The 20,580-nt window shown below is 37.4% G+C and overlaps 1 protein-coding gene across 5 annotated transcripts in view; it reads right to left on the reverse strand.

Moving 5' to 3' along the window:
• Nucleotides 1–20,580, reverse strand: part of GAB1 (GRB2 associated binding protein 1) — a 126,001-nt gene that overhangs the window by 35,982 nt on the left and 69,439 nt on the right. For all 5 annotated transcript variants that reach the window (XM_045078358.1, XM_045078357.1, XM_013047149.2 and 2 more), the window contains exons 2-3: nt 11,208–11,502; nt 320–545 (exon numbers count right to left, since the gene is read on the reverse strand). In XM_045078358.1, the coding sequence (XP_044934293.1) occupies nt 320–545; nt 11,208–11,502 (521 nt within the window). The remainder of the gene's footprint in view (nt 1–319; nt 546–11,207; nt 11,503–20,580) is intronic.

Genomic DNA, 20,580 nt, shown 5'->3' on the forward strand with positions numbered 1-20,580 from the left:
AAGCAAGTAATACTGTGAGTCTGTAACAAAGACTATGAAACAGGAGACAGATTTCCAAAAGAGCCTTGAAGGTAAAAGTATTCTTTGCCAAGACAGCAGAGAACATGTTTCTTCCATAAATCTCCTGAGTATCAGAAATGTTAGAGGAATATACCCGGAATATAGTAAGCCTAAAATACAAACCTAAAGAGTTGGGTTTCTTTTAAGCCTTCGAATCAGAATTGAAGTTTAAAGGTAAGATTTCTAAGTGTACAAACACACACACACACACACACGCACACACACGCACACCACGCACACACAGGCATCTGTGGTTTACCTGGTGGGTTCAGGCTTCTTGCTTTGACAGTTGATTAGCAAGAGGTAGTCTTGAGGATCCTCCTGGATGCCGAGGGTTTCTAGGTGTGGTGGTAGGTTAATGAGCTGGTACGGAGGTGGTGCGACAGCAGAGGATGAATCCACCTGGGTGGATGGTGGTGCTGTATTTACAGCTAAAGGTAAATCAGCCGGCGCTTGTAGGGAGCCACCAGGTGGCTTCACAGGATCTGCAACGCCAAAACGTAACTATCATCGTCTACCCCTTTTAAGAATTTTTTTTCTTAAATAAACTACTGGAAGGTGTGGAGATAAACTTTAAACTCACAAAAGCATGATAAACCATGACAATGTCAGTTAAAACAAATACTACCTAAACAGCAACATTTATACAGGAAATAATTGGCTCTGGTCAAAGAGATCCGAAGAGTAGGGCTCCTTCTTCCAGAGTCTATAATAAAGCCATGGTTAACTTTGCCTTAACAGTCTTTAGTTTTAAGGCTACTGGCAATGACCATGTTCTACCATCTTAGCACAGGAGACAGATTTTTTCCACGATAAAAAACAAATCCAGGGGGCCTGAGTGGCTCGGTCAGTTAAGCATCTGACTCTTGGTTTCAGCTCAGGTCATGATCTCGGGCTCCTGGGATGGAGCTCTGTGTCAGGCTCTGTGCTCAGCAAGGAGTCTTCTTGAGGATTCTCTCTCTCTCTCCCTTCTGCCCCTTCCCATCGGTCACTCGTTCGATCTCTATCTCTCAAATAAACCTGCCGGGGGGAGGGGGTTTGGGAGAAGGGGGTGGGATTATGGACGTGTGCAGTGTGTAAACCTGGTGTTCACAGACCTGTACCCCTGGGGCTAAAAATATGTTTATAAAAAATAAAAAATTAAAAAATTAAAAAAAAAAAAAAAAAAAAAAAAAAACAAAACAAAAAACCGAAGTGTTTCCTAAGCCAAACCAACTATCCAAGGAGGCCCATCTCATGTGGTATCGACAGGCACAAGGATCACCTCTTTGTCCCATCTTTATTTTGCTGTTCATTCTTTTCTTTCTGCTCCTCAGCAAACTAAGGAGAAATTCTAATTGTGGGATTCATGTTCAGGGAAAGAGCTTTTCTTTAAGACATCTCCTCTTCCCTCAGCTCATAGCCTCAAGTACCATTTACTGGATTTCCATAATATTTTCAAGCAGAAGGGGACAGAAAGTAAAGGAATAATTTTTTAAGCATTTAACAACGTTTTGAGAAGACAGATGAAACTAGCTAAATTGTTTAGAGTGAAGTAATTTGAAAACAAGTTGAAAACCTAGAGATAAAATCCCACTGTAATCATTGACACAATCAAGTAAGTTTTGAAAAGCCCAGAAGAAAAATTCTCTATTAGTCTGGTTAGGAATAGAAGGCTATACATCCAGAAAAAGATCAATGCTCAAATAGGAATAACCAAATTTGTTTACTGTCTAAGTCAGAACAGAAAAGCCTGGGTTGAAACTGAGATTTTTTTTTACAACAAAACATTCCCTAAAAGACAATAAAAAGTAATAAAGGACTTAATATGTTCTAGCAAATAAAATCAAGTGCAGGTCATCTGGCCTGTTAAATCACCAGGGAGGAGCTCCACATCAGCTCTAGCTTCCCCAAATACTACAGATTAAGTCCATAAGCTTTTGATAATGTCTTTATGTATTTAACTTTAATATCTGTATATACACCCCAGTGAAATTTATGTACTTTGTGTTTTATGACTCTTCTTCCTGGCACAGAAGCTCATAATTGTAAAGCTTGAATAATAATACATAAATATGGTTAAATATGTTTATCTTTATTTGTGGTTCCCCCAAACAAAAGGGCTCAGAACTGCTATGCATTAGTTTGCCCTACATGCTGTCGATGCTCAACACGGTTTCATTCACCCAGTGCACTCACCGAGCAACTTCTCTATGTCCTGTTGGAAGAAACCAGAGGCACTCCTAAATATTCAAGACCCATTCAACAGAATGTGCAGTGTGGAATTTGCTCCTTAAGAACTATGTGAGCCCGGGGCGCCTGGGTGGCTCAGTGGGTTAAAGCCTCTGCCTTCGGCTCAGGTCATGATCCCAGGGTCCTGGGATCAGGCCCCGCATCGGGCTCTCTGCTCGGCGGGGAGCCTGCTTCCTCCTCCCTCTCTCTCTGCCTGCCTCTCTCCCTACTTGTGATCTCTATCTGTCAAATAAAAATAAATTAAAAGAAAAATAAAAAAGAACTATGTGAGCCCATACGAGACATTAATTAAGTCTAAAGACTTTTTTCTTTTGGAGAGTCTGGCCTGAGTAAGTAGAAGTTGAGCTAATTTCTAATGTTTTTACCTCTGCCCTGCTGCAGGCAACGTCAAGTCTGCACACAAGCTCATCTAATAAAATCTAACACTTTATGCCAGGAGTTTATTAGTTAATTCTTCCTTATTTAGGATAGGTGAGAAAAGAATAATATTTTGGGGGGGACATTTATATGACATAATGCCATAAGTTCAGTGGGAACTCATAAATATTTCACTGTGTCTAACAGATGATTATAAATAGTGCATATAACACACTCTATGAAATAATGATTTACTGTCTGACTCAATTACAAATCTAAAAAATTTATTTAAGGGGATTTTTAAAGGCTATAGATTAACCAGTGAGTTAGTAAATCCTTGTAGATTATTTATCTTTTAAGGAAGAGCTTTCAAAAAAATATATACAATACTGAAGAGAAAAAAAAAGAGCAGAGTTGTCAGACTGTAGGATACAGACTATATCCTGTAGGATGCTAGAGCCTGTAGGATACAGTAAGTGTATCCTGTAGGATACACTTACTGTATCCTACAGGCTGTATTCACAAATAGATTTTACATATGTCTCCTTTTATACCATACAGGTATGGTAAAGTTATATAACCCCATTCAATTTTTAGTTCTGACCAAAACAAAATGAAATTCAACACTGGAAATACATCACTACATAAAACAGTATGAGATTTTTAATCTTCCAGTATAACTCCTAAAGTAAGTTTTCCAGGTGGCTGTTTCTATAGATACACTTTTCCTTTAAATTTTGTTTTTAAATTTGATAGTTGTACACTAAATGAACTGAGTGATTCATCTTAGGTAGGAAAAGAATCACCCAGCCAGGCAATCACATTTGTCTGACCTTGTTTTATTAACACAACGGTACCATCTCATTTTTAACCTTCCATTTCTCCCACCTATGAATGACTAAAGATTTTTTAATCCTCTTTATAGATGCAAGATCTTCTCAATTTCTGGAAAACAGAAAAAAACAGTAGGAGTCAAAGGTTCCTTTTTTTTTTTTTTTTGGCCTTTGTTAGTGATTTCTTAAAATTAATATAGATATGGTATACAATACACATTATTTTAAAAAATTCTTTTGTTTGTCCCTATTTCTGCTATTTGGAGCTCATTCCTCAAAAACACAGATGAATTCAGTTGCATTTAACACTGAGAGAGTGCTTTATCAATGAATATATTTTACAGTTTATTTTTCTATTTTGTGACTCAGACCTATTTCCACTTTCATGCTATTACAGTGAAGGTAGTGGGGCAGAGTTTCATATATTTCTTTTAAATTTTAGTTAACATATAGTATAATATTGGTTTCTAGAGTACAATTCAGTGATTCATCATTTACATACAACAATAAATGCCCTCTTTAAAAACCTACCACTCATTTAGCCCACCCCCAACCAACCTTCCTCCATTACCCCTCAGTTTGTTCTCTACCATTAAGAGTCTCTTATGGTCTGTTTCCCTCTCTCCCTCCCCCCACCTTCCATATGTTCATCTGTTTTCTTCAAGTGAGATCATATGGTATTTGTCTTTCTCTGCGTGACTTGTTTCATTTACTGTAATACACTCTAAGAGCTGCATCCAAAAATATAATATCTTGATCACAATATGGGAAAGCTTACATCTAATTCTAGAGAGAACTTCCATTATGTTTACCAGCACACTCCCAAAAGAAAAGACCTACACAAAGCCATGAAAAGCAAGCCCAATCATTCCAAATAACATGGCATACAGAGGGCTTTAAAAGAGAAGGGAACCCTGCTCTACCACTTTGCCTCAGATAATGCCCTGCCTTCAAAGTCTTCATCTGTGGGGTTATTTTCTCATATTAATATTACTCCTGTTACTCAGCTCTGCATATTTTTATGCAAGCATTGCAGTGTGTCTAAATATTCCTTAATAAAAAATTTCTGGTGAAGACTAACCAACTGGTCTAAAAAAAGAAACTTCTATTCCACTATATAAAGATGTGATTTGCCTCATTCTACCTGACAAGTAGTGGAATAGCCACGTTTGCTGCTTTCTGCCTCACCTAGGTTTCTAACTTACTGCTCTAAGTAATGCTGGTATCAAGTTTCTGAGAACCAAATATCAGTTTAGGATTTGCTTATGTGTGTAAAATTATTCCCTGTCTCTTAATTCAAAAAGCATGAAGAGTATAATCTGCATCTGTTAAAGGCTTAATAAGCTGCTAGAGCAAATTCTTAATTGAATTTTACTAAGAAAGCTAGTAAGTACTGGTAAAGTAAGTCTTAACCAGCTTTCAGTGAAGAGAAGAAGCACATTATCATGTGAGGAGAACCACAAATAATAAGTTGGTCCTCATGATCCCTGGCTTAATGCAGTTTTATCCTATTCGGAACCATAATGCTGTGGTGTTAGTGTCCCTCACAGGAGTTGGGGTGTCTACCTAATGCCTCTAAAAATTCAAAATAATACATCTGCACACACATACACATACATATACAAAACACACCAAAAGGCATAAGCCGGGGATGCAACCTGATTCTTTCTCATTGGTAAGGAGACCATTTCAAGGTCAATGTGACAGGTTCTCTGATTTTATGACTACTGCCATACTGTATCTAGCATGTGGTGATAAAACTGAGGTGGTGTTCATGTCCTTGTCAGGAGACCAGATGAGATCCTTCTGTCTCAAGATGGGCTACATTTGCTGATGGGATATTTTTTGGTTTCTACTACAAAAATTTTACCTTTATGTTCACAATTAAAGATAAAGAGGTCAGGGTTACTCTGTTTCTATTAATTACTAGTTTACCTGGTCTGTTGTAGAATTTCTTTTTTTGTCAAGAGAAGCATTTTGACTGGCTATATGTCTAATTAATTTTAATTGGATCTATTCTAGCAATACAGATACTTAGCAAATAAGAGTCTATGCATGAAGAGTATGCACTATCATCGATGCTCAAGTAACCATCTTCTCATTTCTGAGTACACCATTTCTCATAGAAGAACATTTTGTAAAGGTAAATCTAACAAATGGATACAAACAAGAAAGAAGCAGTAGTTGCAATTTTCAGTGAAGCAACCTGCAATTTCTTCAACTTATTTAATTAAAAATTGAAGATCTTTAATCATAGTCCAATCTATTTAAAGTATTTCAACAGAAATTTTTTTTACTTGTCATGATTATCTCCTTAACAAATATCCTCAGGAGACTTTAAAAATAAACCTTTAGGAAGTACTGAAAATGCCTTAATTCTTATCCAGAAGTATCATGGCATCAGAATCACTTTTTTAGAGTTTTAGGTACCTGAGCCACTTCTTAGGAGAATGAATGAATCAGTATCTCAATAGCTTGAAAATGTGTAAGAAAACAAAAGCCGAGTAAACACTCTGGTTGAACTGGTCCTCAGGAGAATACAAATTAAAACCAGAATGAGATACTACTACACATTCACTAGAACGGCTAAAAGCAATGACTGATGATACCAAATGTAGGTGAGAAGATAGTGTAACTGGAAGTCTCCCACATCGCTGATAGGAAAGCAACAAGTACATGACCTAAGACGGAGCGATTCCGCCCATGGGTACACACCCACAAGAACCAAGGGTTCATGCCCCTCAGAAGGTACACACACACACACACACACACACACGGCACAACTCACAGTAGCTTTATTTATATTAAAACATAGAAACAACCCAAATGTCCATCAACATTCAGACAGGTCCATAATTTGTGATCCGTTCATACAACGGAATGCTACAGAAGAGGATGAAGGACTCCCACCTCCATGCTACATGGATGAATCTCACGGACTTCTACTGGAAAAAAGCCAGACTCAATGGTTTTATTTATATGAAGTTAATGAATAGGCAGAACTAATCCATGGTTATAAAAGCAAAATCATAGTTATATTTGAGCTTTTCCCCTTTGTTTTTACTGGGAAAAAGAATGAAAAAGCTTTCCAGGTGGCTGGAAATGTTCCACCTCCGGATCTGAGCAGCAGTTTTCTATTTCTATATGTAGACACAGATAGATATATAAAACTATGAACTGTATACTTAAGATCTGTACCTTCCACAGTAGTAAGTTACACATGAGTAAACAAGTAAATAAAAAGAAACGTAAAAGTTCTCTAAAAAGCACTGCTTTATAGGAAAGGGAGCATATGTATATTGTTATGCTAGTTTTCTAAAGGGAAGAACACCAAATGGAGAATATCACTATTTTTTAAAGCTACTATTAGATCTGGGCATTTTGAAAAGGCAATTCAACTGACTGATAAAAGGCAACATTCTGATCTTGCACCCTGAAATTAGACCAGGAGCCTTTGCGCCAAGCCTGTAAGCTGTTTAGAGCCGTTAGGCTGTGTTTCCTGGTACTTGTGGAGCAGATTTAACAGCTTCCACCTTGGTGTAGAAACAAAAATAAATCTGCACATTTCCAAGAAAAACAAAAGAAATTCATCTCTACCCTCAAATCGCTAAATAAAAGCATTCATAGGAACTGCACATAGTTCAATGAGCTAGAATTTAAAAACAGATTCAGCTTGCCAGCATTCTGAGTATTCAATAATAGCAGTGGTCACCTGGGGCAGCGGAAATAACATGGTAACGATATTTTGAGAGGTTCCTGGAATCAAAACACGGGTCAGATTTTTCCCCTTTCCCTTTGTTTTCAGCAAAAACTAGTTATTCTCACAGGGACCATGGATAGTTATTTTCTCAGACTATAATATCCAAGCATAGGATATTTCTTCCCACATCTAGCCTGACACGATTGGAGTGAAAAATGGTTTGGTGTCATTAGTTTTAAGCCAAGAGTAAGAGCATACTCAGCTCTGAAATGGGAAGAGCACAGGACTCCAGGGACAGATCTAAGTAAAAACAAAAACACCTTTTATTTAGTGATTGGTGGTGAGATCTATTTGGAAGCAAGAAAATATAAAGCAGTGGTAAAGTAAATGGAAGAACACAGACATTTTGATATTTATCCTGTCACAGTAAATTGTACGAACGTGATCACAAAGGATAATAGCAGTTTTCTGCAGTTTAGGATTTGATACAAATCTTTAAATGCGTGGATTTTTTTTTTTTTTTTAAAAAGGCATCCAGCAAAGTCAGCTACTACAAATGAATACAGAAATAGAGTGGTTAGCTTTAAAGCCTTTTTGCAGTTTTGCTACTAGGCATGAAAAATCAAAATTATAGAGTAAGATATTTTTGTGGCTCCTTGATACTATACAATGAAGGACTGTTCATCTTTCACTGATTTATGGCTTACTGATTTATTTACAACTTTATGATTTATGAGGAGCTCAAGTCTTCAACAACAGAGTAAGACATTTCTAACTGTGGCTATCTGAGAGAAGGCCAGGATGAACTTGTAAAAAATCTATATTGCAGAATTTAAAAAACAAATGCAGCTGCATTTAGATATAACTCATAAATTACATTTAGAAAGCACTAGCAAATTGAAGTCCTTAGTGGCTTTTTTTAATGAAGAGATAAAAAATGAGTTATGATTAGCACAGCTGTTCTTGGTAACCAACTCATTATGTATATCAAATGTGACTAATAATACTATTAATTTTCTTACAACCTTCCCCTTTATTGATATTGTGAAGATAAAATATTCACAAACTGAGAGTTTCATTCAAGGCAATTGTACTTTATCTGTTTTAAAAGGATTTGGGAGTTTGCCCCCCTCCCTGTATCAGTTAAGTTTATTAAGTGAAAAACAGACATTGTGACTGATTCTGACTACTAATATCAATGAAAATTTTCCACTAAGTACAAAATAAAGTGCTTAGTATGTTATCAGCTACAGTCACAGAACCATTTAAAACTACCTAGGCTTTTCATGACCTTCTTAAGACAAAATTTGCTATTTGTGCTTATTTATTTCCTCTTTACCAGGACACTTATCTACCAATATTACAATTCCTAGAGAATCAGCCTGTCTCTATTAGACAGACTGTAAGCTCTATGAGGGCAAGAACTATATTAACACAGTCCTATAGTATCATACTTTTATGTATATAATCATACTTACATAGTAAAGTATGATTATACACTACACACACACACACAATGTATCTTGCACTCGTCAACTGTAATGAATTATTCTGATATGAATCCTTCCCCACTAGATACTCACTCAGTTCTAAGTTTGTAATGTTTGCCATCTGTCTCCCTAACTAGTCACCTAATAATGTGTAGGTTAAACGAATGTCCAAAGCCTAGTAGAGTGCTGGCAAAGGCAACAATTTGGTAAATTAATGAATCAATTTTCTAAAGCAGACAAAACTTTCCTTTTTCCCAGAGATTACTGGATGTTCATCAAACTCTCAGATGATAAGAATCATTCTAAGGTGGACAAATGGATCAGACTTCATGCCTTCAAACTCACAGAGTTAATCTCAGATACTTGTGCGTTCGAAATTCTTATTTGGGGAGGGGGGTATCAAATCCACCCACCCCTAAATGGGCTTCCAAAAATTAGACTTCTTTTTTTTTTATTATTAAGATTTTATTTATTTATTTGACAGACAGAGATCACAAGTAAGCAGAGAGGCAGAGAGAGAGGAAGGGAAGCAGGTTCCCTGCTGAGCAAAGAGCCTGATGCGGGGCTCAATCCCAGGACCCTGGAACCATGACAGAGCCAAAGGCAGAGGCTTTAACTCACTGAGTCACCCAGGCGTCCAGACCTATTTCTTGACTGAAGAATGTATCTCCTCTAGGAGGGTCTCTCATTTCCTTTGCTAATTATATTTAGGAGAATTAAACAGAAAACAAAGAGAGACGGAAGAACACTTACTAAAGTCTTTTAGATCAACTGAATCCATACAGGCAACTGATAAGGACAGAAGTCTACTTTTATGTCACTAAAAACAAAATCTAAACTGAAAAGGTAGCAGGCAAAAGAACATCATCAACTCAAAGAGTATACAATGACTTAAATTATTTTAACTGAAAATCCATCATATCATGAAACTGATGTAGCATCTTAATCCAAAAATTACCATTACTGAGTGGTCATTAAGTAACCACTAGAGAGCTATCTCATTTGTGACTTCAACTTTAAAATCCTCCACTGTACTCAAACATAGACTATATATTCAAGAAGAAAGGAAAGGAGTTTAACTAGAGTTAGAAATAATATCCCCATGCCCACTTAAAATGTGAACATACTTAGTACTTCACAAAAACCACTGAAGCCTTAATTCCACACATGAAACAACTTCTTGAGGCTTTTAATCACGAGAGCTCAGTTGAAAAGCTCTAGCTCATTAGCCACCTCCTGTCTACACTGGATGCCTCCTTTCCTGTCTCAGTGCTGCCCCCTCAGGCTTCTGGATTCCCTCACAGAGGGGTTTCCCCACCCCGCCGGGCCAATCCCAGTCCTGGAAGGCTCCTTCTTGCAGGCTGCCCACTCTCCAGAAAGGAAGCAGCAGGCTGACCTGAGCTAATTAGAGATGATTGCTCTTGCACTTCATCCAAAACTTGATGTGGATTGTTGATGCAATTTTTCCAGCCCTCACCAAGCCTCCAGCTCTCCTAAATATAGATCTATGGAAATGTACACTGTAATGTGAATATAACCATGAAGATGGTAAGGTCAAAGACCTCAGGCCACCTTTCTTTCTGATTTTTGGCTTTACGAACCTAAATGTGTGTTGGAGTCCCCTAGATAGGTGTTCGTTATAAAAGGAAGAGAAGCACAGAAGTGGACAGGGAAGAAGTGGTCAGGACAGCTACATAAAAGCACCTGAAGAGGAATTCCACCTGTAAGATTTTTCATGAGACCTCTACCCACTCAGCTCTTCCCAGGACAGGCACTCCAAGTCTCAGCTCCTCAAGGAACTCTCCCCCTGCCTTTACCATTCACAGCCCCCTGCTCCAGTCCTGTAGAATGCTGTTCCACCTCTGGGTCCTTGCTCTCCCTTGCCCCTAAGTCTAGGGGGTTCTGTAGTTCTTTCTTCACTACCGTAGAAATACTACTTCCTTCAAAAACCTACAGTTTACCTGAGAAGCTTTCCTCCACTACATCTTATCCAAACCTTGAGCTCCTTCTCCCTCCATGCTCTAAAAAGAGATACCTAAAAAGGCGATATCCTAAAAAGGATACCTCTGTGTTAAGCAAACTCATTTGTTACTTGTCCATCATGTTTTGTGACTGATTGTCACTTGTTTTTCATATGCACTGATAATCATCTTGACTCTTTCCTAACTTCATAATCCAACATAGTTTTTGGATTTTCACATAGGTGAAAAATAGGCAAATGTCAGCAGTGCTATAAGGTTCAACCTGATATATACAGAATCAAGGAATGCTCTTAAGTAAGTATGTTACCTTTTTCAAGACATTTATTTAGACACTGCCCCACAATGGTTAAGTCTCCTTAAATCCTAGAAAAAATTTCTCCCCAAACTGATTAAAGACTTTAGTACTTTTTTTTCCCCACATGTTGTTTGTTAGCTATTATTAAAAAACAAGCAATATTTTTTGTGTAATTGAAATAACAAAGAATTTCGTAACAGTTCTAAAAATGCAGTAATAAAGGAGAACTCAGGTTGAATAATAAAGTCTTGAGCTTACCTTCTTCTGTAGGATTAAACCCACAGATGTCACAAATACAACGAACCCACTTATTCATCTCTTCCTCACTGTCTGCTACCAAGTAGAATATTCGGTCAATGGTGTTGATATCAAAAATGTAGCTGTTTTCAAACTCTTTTTTATTAAATGTCAACCCAGCATCAACTTGCTGACATAAGTTTAAATCAATAATACGGATAGGCTTCTTGGCATGATCATTTTTGTAATATTCCAAGACATCTGGATCTCCAGTTAAGCGACCACTGCGTAACACAAACCATCTCCTCTTCCATGCCTAGGAACAAAACAAAAATATCCATCTAGTATTAGTTTGACAGAAGTTTTTCAAGAGAGTGCACACTTATCAGACTAATTTTACAAAGGCATTGTCTAGAGAAAGTCACATACGTTTTCTTTGTTTTGACAGAATAATCCACCACTCCAGCAAAATTTACTGATGCCTCAATTAACTTAATAATGTATCTATATATACATAGTTTATGTACTATTAGACCTTTTAATAGAAGACTGAAAGACACTGATTGATATCAGAAGATATTACATTGATATGTAATATCAAGTCAACAAGAAAGACTTAGTTTTTACTAAATATAAAAAAGCAATGGTTTCAACAAATGGAACCAAAGTGGATATCCACATGTAACAGAATGAAGTTGGAATCTTTACATCATACAAAAATTAACTGAAAATCGATCAAAGACCTAAAGGTAGGAGCTAAGACTATAAAACTCTTAGAAGAAAACTGGAAAAAGCTTCACAGATATGACACTAAGAGTGCAGAAGAAACACAAAGGAAAAAAATAAGTGTACATCACAATTTAAAACTTAACATTCTGAAGGACTCGATCAAAGAGTGAAAAGCTAACTCACAGAATGAGAAAAAATATCTACAAATAATTTATCTGACAAAAGATTAACATCTAGAATATATAAAGAATTCCTACAACTTGGTAACAACAAAAACAAATAATCCAATTTAAAAATGGGCAAAGGATTTGAACAGATTCTCCAAAGATATATAAATGATCAAAGAGCACATGAAAAGATGCTCAACATCACTATCATTAGAGAAATGCAAATTGAAACCACAATGAGATGCAACTTTACATACATTAGAATGTCCGATATCAAGAAAGCAGAAAATAACAAGTGTTGGCCCTGGTGGCAAAAACTGGAACCACTGTGCATTGCTGATGGGGATGCAAAATGGTGTAACTGGTATGGAAAACGGTATGGCAGTTCCTCCAAAGATTTCAGTTGAAAGTAAATATTTAAGAGAACTGAAAGTAAGGTCTCAAACAGGTATTTGTACGCCCATGTTTATAGTAGCATTATTCACAACATTCAAAAGCTAAAAGCAACCCAAGTGTCCACTGTTGAATGAAGAAATGAATAACATGTGGTATATACATATAATGGAATATTATTCAAGTCTTAAAAGGGAATAAAAATCCAACACATTCTATAACATGGATGAATCTTATAACATGGATGAATCTTGAGACGTGAAATAAGACAGTCACTAAAGGACAAAAAACTGCATGAAAATAAGTGAAATATGTGATAAATGAATTAGCCTGTCACTAACGGACAAAAAACTGTATATGACCACTTATATGAGGTACCTATTGGTAATCAAATTCAGAGAGACAAAATGCAGAATGGTAGTTGCCAGTGGCTGGAAGGCAGGGATAAAGAGTTAGTGTTTAGTGGGTACAGTTTTAGGACAATATACAGTTCTGGAGATGGACAGTGGTGATGGTTACACACAAAAGCGAATGTACTTCACGCCACTGAAACTGTACACTTGAAAATGGTAAAATGGTTAAAATGGTAAATTTTACATTAGGTATATCTTACCACATAAAAAAAAAAAAAAGCAAAGTTTTTCAAGCCTTAATATCATGCCATAAAGAATACATAAAGATACTTAATACATAAAGATACTTCAAAAGACTCCCTCCTATTTTAAGCTATAGATTTTTCTCTCTCTCTTGTGTGTGTCTGTGTGTGTTTGGGGGTGGTGGGTACAAGGAGCAGAAGAGGGGGAAAAGGGTTCAGAAGCTTCCCTGACTTTTCACCTGAAAAGCAAGCAAAGAAATGGACTGTGTCTTTCTTCCGGTCAGTCTACTGTTCAAAGACCACATGGAAAAGATCTGTATTCTTTGAGTACAGATTGTAGTTTTCCTTCTCCTTTTTCTTTTTCCTTCTCATCCCAACAAACATATATTGGCAATCTGGATATACACTCACAATGCATTCTCTCTAAAGCTTTGGTAAATTTTAAGTATGATGCTATGCCTGAAGAAATCTAATATTCTTGTACTGTATCTCTCCTTGAAATCTGCATTGGTTAAATAATAAAAGCAGAGCTCAGTCAGCTTCAGCAGTCTTTAAGCCAACAATTCTGCCCAGAAACAATACTAAACACTACTCCTCTCTGAAGGTCTTCCTCTTTAATAACATGGACAACTGTACCCACAACTGAATTAACATGGGTGCTAACTTCAGGTTTAACATTTCAATAGATTCTATTAAAAATTAAAAATCTTTAAAATGGGGGCACCTGGGTGGCTCAGTGGGTCAAGCCTCTGCCTTCGGCTCGGGTCATGGTCTCAGGGTCCTGGGATCAGGCCCCGCATCGGGCTCTCTGCTCGGCAGTGAGCCTGCTTCCCCCTCTCTCTGTCTGCCTCTCTGCCTACTTGTGATCTCTCTCTCTCTCTGTGTCAAATAAATAAATAAAATCTTTAAAAAAAATCTTTAAAATGTATTTTAATAAAAATGTAGATACACTAAAAGATAATCAGCAAGTTAAGTGTCAGGAAGTTATTGATTATATTGTAAATACCCGTAGGAAGAAAATAAGAGTAGGTCGTTAATTCATGATTGCTACTCTCAAGGAGTTGTCTAATAACAAAACATTTACCATACATGAAAAAATATTTGAGAATATAGCAAACCCAGCAAAGTATCTGCAGAATTATTGCCAAATGGAGAGGCACTCCTTCTTGAAAACACTGGGTGCAATCTTTCAACAAGATTAGTAGAAATACCAAAGGCTTAAAAATACTACGTAGTTAGTTAATGTTATCAAGGTTTTAAATTAACATCTCAGTCTGACTAAAGCTCCAAGTAAAGAGCAAATGATTAACGGTGTCCAGAAAGAGAAGGCAGTGGGGAGTTCTTACACATGCTTTAGAAAACACTGAAAAATCATAATGTGTTAATTCACATGAATTTAGAACCTATTTCTGGACTACAAAAATCCACTCAGTTAATATATGACACCTACTTACTTCAGACTAAATAAATATCATCTCTCAGCAAAGTTATGCTTCTAAGGATACCTCCCTATCAAGCAGTAAGCTTGCAAAAGTAATAGAAAAGAAAAGAGAAAAGAAAATATACTTGTATGTCATTTATCTAGGGCCATCAAGGAATATCTTTTTAGTAAGTGATTTCTCCAGATAGTGAAGTTTCCATCTTTCAATACAGAAATGACTTTCTAAAACTTTAACGTCTTACATGGAAATCTTTCTAAAATGCCTTCCTACATAATTCATTGAACATAATTCATCCATTCCCGAATGACTCACTTAGTATTATAGGCATCAATCTCTATTCTGCACTTTTAGGAAAGCTCTCAGAGGCTACTGAACTGTATGGAGGATCATTTGCCCCTATGCTAAATACTGCCTGTACTGCTGTGCTCCTCTAGTTCATCTATAATCTTTTTCATACAGTTAGGCTTATCAACTGTCACTTCTCTCTTCTAATACAGTTAGTTATTAACAGGATGCCAAACTGTTTCCTGCTTCAAGAGACATTGTCATGCCATTTCGTGAGTCTGGTATGTTCTTTCCTTGTCTTAGCCAGGCCGACTCTGACGTTCTAGGCCTTCCCTTCCCAATAATGGCCCCCAGTGTAAAATAGGGCACGATTTTAGGGACCTTATTACCTAGGTAATATACTTTATTACCTTTGTGGTGATTATTGTCATTCTTCAATTTAAACTTCTTTGTGTTTATTTATTGAGCAACTAATTCCCTAAGCAGACTATAAAGTCCACAAAGACAGTGACCATTTGTCCTTACACACTCAATGCATAGCACTGTGTCTGGTACCTAGAAATACTTGTCCAATAAAGAGAACTCCCCTAATACTCTACAGCTGTAAAATTCTGAGAATATTAGATTAGACAGATGGACCATGTTGAATAGAAAGGTGTGCCTGGAAAAACTCTTCCACATGAGAAAAAAAGAGCTCCAGTACTGAACACATACATAATAAAATAAATATAACTAAGACAGCTTTACCAAAACACAGGCACAAGACACCTTAGGGAAATGACAGAACGAAAAGAATAGAACGTGTCCTTCTGTTAAAGCTTATGTGTCCCTCTTTGCCTTCCGGGTAACTGTGGCTTCCCTGCCATTTCTTCGCTTCTCTGTTGAAATGATACTGTTCAAATTTAAAAGGCTCTTGGAAACTAAAATAAGTAGCCAAGAAATGAGTAGCAATCAATCAGGGCACAGCAGATAAGTTGCGCTCATGATTACAGAGGATAAGAGATGAACCCTTACAGCAGGAAATTACAACATTAAAACACAGACTTTAGCCAACAGCACCTGCCACTTATTTATTTATTTTTAACATAGTCCAAAATGTGAATGTTTGTCTCAGTCACAAAATGAGTCACTCTCATTGAATCTGGCACAGATTAAACTGGAAAACAAAAGCAATTACATAAACTACACACTTTAATAAGGCAGATACAAAGGTTCTCTGGATTATGGTACAAAGCACAATTTAGCCACAGAATAAAGCTTGATGCTCGACAAGAGAACTGACATCAGCACCCTTGCTAATCACAGCACAAAAGCTTCTCTATGTTTTGTCAGAGTGCAAAATGGGCCCACATAAATCAGTCTTTGTTATCTGAAAATATCTGGGATTCTTAAAGTTTGCCCTATTTTTATCCTTGCTGCCTTGGTAGCCCCAGAGAAAGCTGTACATTGCCTTACCAATCCTGCAGCAATAACAGACAAAAAAAGGACAAGTTTTCTAGAAATCTTCAAAACCAAATATTCAAAGCAACTTTACATCAAATTCATGTAAAACATCATTTTCAGTACCGGACTTCCATTACAAGCAGCTTTGCTTGAGAGGAACTATGCAAATTTACTTTGTTGTCTTTTCTTACATGCAATACTCATTTTCAATTTTAAGTTGAGTAAATGATGCAGTAATAATACTTCATCATCAGGTCTACATTTTGAAGTAGCTTAAAAGCACCCTACTCTAGTCCCAGTGTCTTGTCTCATGGTTTTAAGAGCAACTTTGGCTACTATATTAACATCCAAAAAGAAGTCTATATAGTCCACGGATCTCAATGGAAATATCTTTAGATGAGATACCAAACTAAATATCCATAATGCTTCGAGTACCTGCACTGTCACTTACCCATTCCCTGTGTTCAGGGGCTGCCTGCAGGATGAAGCTCAAACACTCTGGCAGGCAGGGTACACAGGGCCCTTCGGACCTCTCCCTGTCTCTCCAGCCTCACTCTTTCCTCTCTGCCTCCCAACCACATGGGAAATGACTGCAGCTCCCCTACTGCTTCTGCCCTGCCTATGGCCCTGCCACACACTTCCCCGTGACCCAGAATCTACCCCCATAGACCTAGCTCAGACCCCGCCAGGGCACCATCCCAGAATGGGCCCTTCCACGCTCCCCATTTCCACCTTGATGCTAGTTAATGATGTTTATTTAACATTTCTACAAGTGTGTCTCTTGAGGGCTGGAGCTGTATTTTTTTTTTACTTTTTATCTTTCTTTCCCTGCTGCCCAGCCCCAAGGAGGTGCTCAGTCTATGTGTGCTGAACATGCCAATCAAAGGAGGCCAAGAATTAAAACATGGAAGATCTCACATTATCTTATGTGTTATGGGGATAATGACGTAACTTCAATCTGCCCTACCCATTTGTAAATGGAGAACTATCAGGCAAGTTAGAGGTTTTTAAGCCATAAATTAATTTGTTTTAAATACGCTACAGATATAAGAGGTATTTTTAAACTTCATTTTAAAAAATTAATTAATTAATTAATTTAAAAGAGAGAGACAGAGAGAGCACACAAGCAGGCAGAGGGAAAGGGAGAACCAGGCTCCCCACTGAGTAAGAGGCTTGACAGGGGGCTCGATCCCAGGACCCTGGGATCATGACCTGAACCAAAGGCAGTTGCTTAACCAACTGAGCCACCCAGGTGGCCCTTAAACTTCATTTTAAAGGAATTTTTCTTTTATTTTTTTTAAAGATTATTTATTTATTTGACATAGAGAGAGAGACAGTGAAAAAGGGAACAGAAGCAGAGGGAGTGGGAGAGGGGGAAGCAGGCCTCCAGCCAAGCAGGGAGCCTGATGCGGGGCTTGATCCCAGCAAATGGCATCATGACCTGAGCCGAAGGCTTAACGACTGAGCTACCGAGGCACCCTGGAATTTTTCTTTTAAGTACTTTCTGTACTTAATCAAATTACATAAGTTAAACTGAAAACAGGCTTGTCACATTGAGGTAAGGTCTTAAAATAGGTCTACCATATACCCTACAGAGTATGGGTCTGTACACACTGGCTAGAAAGTACAGGTGGGGCTCCATTATCTCCTGGGAAGAAAAACAATCTCAATCCAGGTTAGCCTCAAACCATTACCTTAATGCAATAATATTAATAAATAATATTAATAAATCCACAAAATATGCCTAACTGGCATAAAATGGCAAATGGGCTCTGTTTTAAAGAAAAACACTGCAACTGCTGCATTGCTCTTTTCTGACTTGTCTGTGGCATCACTGATAGACAACATGCCTGCTGTAAAGCTCGCCAAGCCTCCCTAATTCCTTCCTTGAATCCTTTACTGGAAGAATTGATTATGAAAGAAATAACCAATTTATGGGTGGACAGAAAATAGGAGTTCAGGGTGGTCCAGTGATTCTCAACTCTTAACTGCTCATAAGAAGTATCTGGAGAATTTTACTTTAAAAAAAAAAAAAAAGATGCCTGGAGCTCCATCTCTGACAGTTGGTATGGGGCATTAGGCCTGGCATGGGCATAGACAGTTTTAAATACTCAACAGATGATTCGAATGTGACACCCTGACTGAGAACCACTGGTCCAATGAATATGCAGAATTAGGTTACTCAATGAAAACAGAATTTTAAAAACAATCAGAGATCCTTTGAAGCTTATATCTAATTCCTCAGGCCTTCCACTGTTGCCAGTGAGGTTAATTATTTCTCCTTCTTTGTTTTTGTTCGTATTGGCAAATGTTTGAACTCCTTTCTACTGCTGGAAACCTAATCCATTCTTCAAGATTCTGTCCAAACCTTCCCCTTTCCTCTCCACACCTTCCCTCTGGACTCTTGGCAATGCTGTAGTTACTGCTCTGAAATATCTCTTGCATTGCTATGGGACAGCATGGAACCATCTGTTATTTTACTACATACATTTCCAAATGTTCCAAGTGCTTATGAATTATTTCCCCAACTAGACCTCAAGTTCCTTGAAAGCCAAGACCATTCCTTAAATTTGGAATGGTCCAATTAAGGTACCTCCCACTGTAAAGACAGGTCGTGAAGCACTCAAAGCCCCGATGGGATGCTTTTAACGTTTTCTGTTTATTGGAATGACTGCGAGAGTCAGTGAACTGAGATGAGATGATCTCAGGGAAAAAAAAAAGAAGTTCAAAGTTGTTATTAGGTTAAAGTTCAAACTCCTTTCACAGAATGGCATACAGGGTTCTCTAAAATCGTACTTATCTGCCACTCATCTCTCTGATCTTTCATCTCCAGACGACCGCACCAAAAACCAAGGCTCTGTTGTTCTGAGTCTAACATACCCTAACTCTCTTGGCCAGTGAGCTCCTACTCATTCCTCAAGGCCTCTTCTTTGAAGCTTTCCTCAACTCCCCCCAATTAAGGTACCTCCCAGCTACATTCCTATGAACTCTCAACACACAGGTCCCAAGCAGCCCATTAACAAGCCCATTCCCTTAGAGCACTTCAAAAGAATTCTGATGAGATAGTGAGTGAGGTGAGCATGGGGGAATGGGGTGGCACCAAGAGGAAGAAGCAGACTCCCCACTGAGCAGGAAGCCTAACTTGGGGCTGGATCCCAGGATCCTGGGATCACAACCTGAGCCAAAGGCAGATGCTCAACCTACTGAGCCATCCAGGAGTCCCTAATAAGGCAGGGTTTAATCTAAATTTCTTCATCAGGCTAATGGTTAAATTAAATAAATGATGAGACACCTATACAGTAACAAATGGATGCAAAACATTTAAAACATGAGATAGGATCTATATACAAAAAATGCCCACATGATAACTGGCAAATGAAAAAAAAAGAGTAACTTATAGAATTATATATACTGTACGATTCCCATTTGCCTGAAATGAATGTGTGTGTACACACAAACTATGTTTAGATAACATGTCTGGAAGGAGACATATTGGAAGTCTTCACTATGGTAATTCCAGAAATAGGGATGGGAAGGTCAGACAAGTTTCCTGGGTTTATTCCTAGTTTTATTTTATATACTTTTGTATAGTCTGGCTTTTTTCAAGGAGCTTCCACTTATTTCTTCTACAATTTAAAAAAATATTATATGCTTAAAAGGCTTATGTCTAAAAAATGCTCTAAAAAAGAAAGTCGATTAATATTTAAAAATTCAGGAATGACATACACAAAACAAAGTTTATGTATGTATGGAAATGTGTACTCTTCTTGCTCTGAAATTAGTGAATGAATTTAGCCTTTCTTTTAAATATAGAATTCCAGGATACATCTGGAAGGAGTCTTAGTCAGGAAATAGTTTAGACAAAGTATAACTACTTTGTTTTAAAGACTGGAAGGTAGGGGGTTAAAAAAAAAAAAAAAGGCAAGTTGGGAGCACTTAAAAGACTTCCCATAAAGTTCGGTGGCTATAATATTCATATTATTTTAATTTTCTTTAAAAACCATGTCAGTTAATTGTAATATACTAAATATATAAATATTAAATATCTAAAATAAGCACTTTGGGAACTACTTTACTATTAAAAATATTAAATTTCCAAAAAATATTAAATTTCCATAATAATACAACCAGGGTAAATGAAATAAAGAAAAACAAATTAGCCATGAAACGGGGACAAAAGAAAACCATTTGCTTTAAAGACTTGAGTTGTTTTCCAGGAAGCACCATCTTTTCTCATAGAGCAAAATAAGGAAAAAACAGGCTCGGTGGAAGTTTCCACTCCACTGGCTCTATCATTATGATCATCTGTTCCAAACACACACAAGCCTAAAATTTCCTGT

Source organism: Mustela putorius, unplaced genomic scaffold (genome assembly GCF_011764305.1).
Source record: "Mustela putorius furo isolate JIRA1106 unplaced genomic scaffold, ASM1176430v1.1 tig00000242_pilon_pilon_pilon, whole genome shotgun sequence".
Lineage (NCBI taxonomy): Eukaryota > Metazoa > Chordata > Mammalia > Carnivora > Mustelidae > Mustela > Mustela putorius.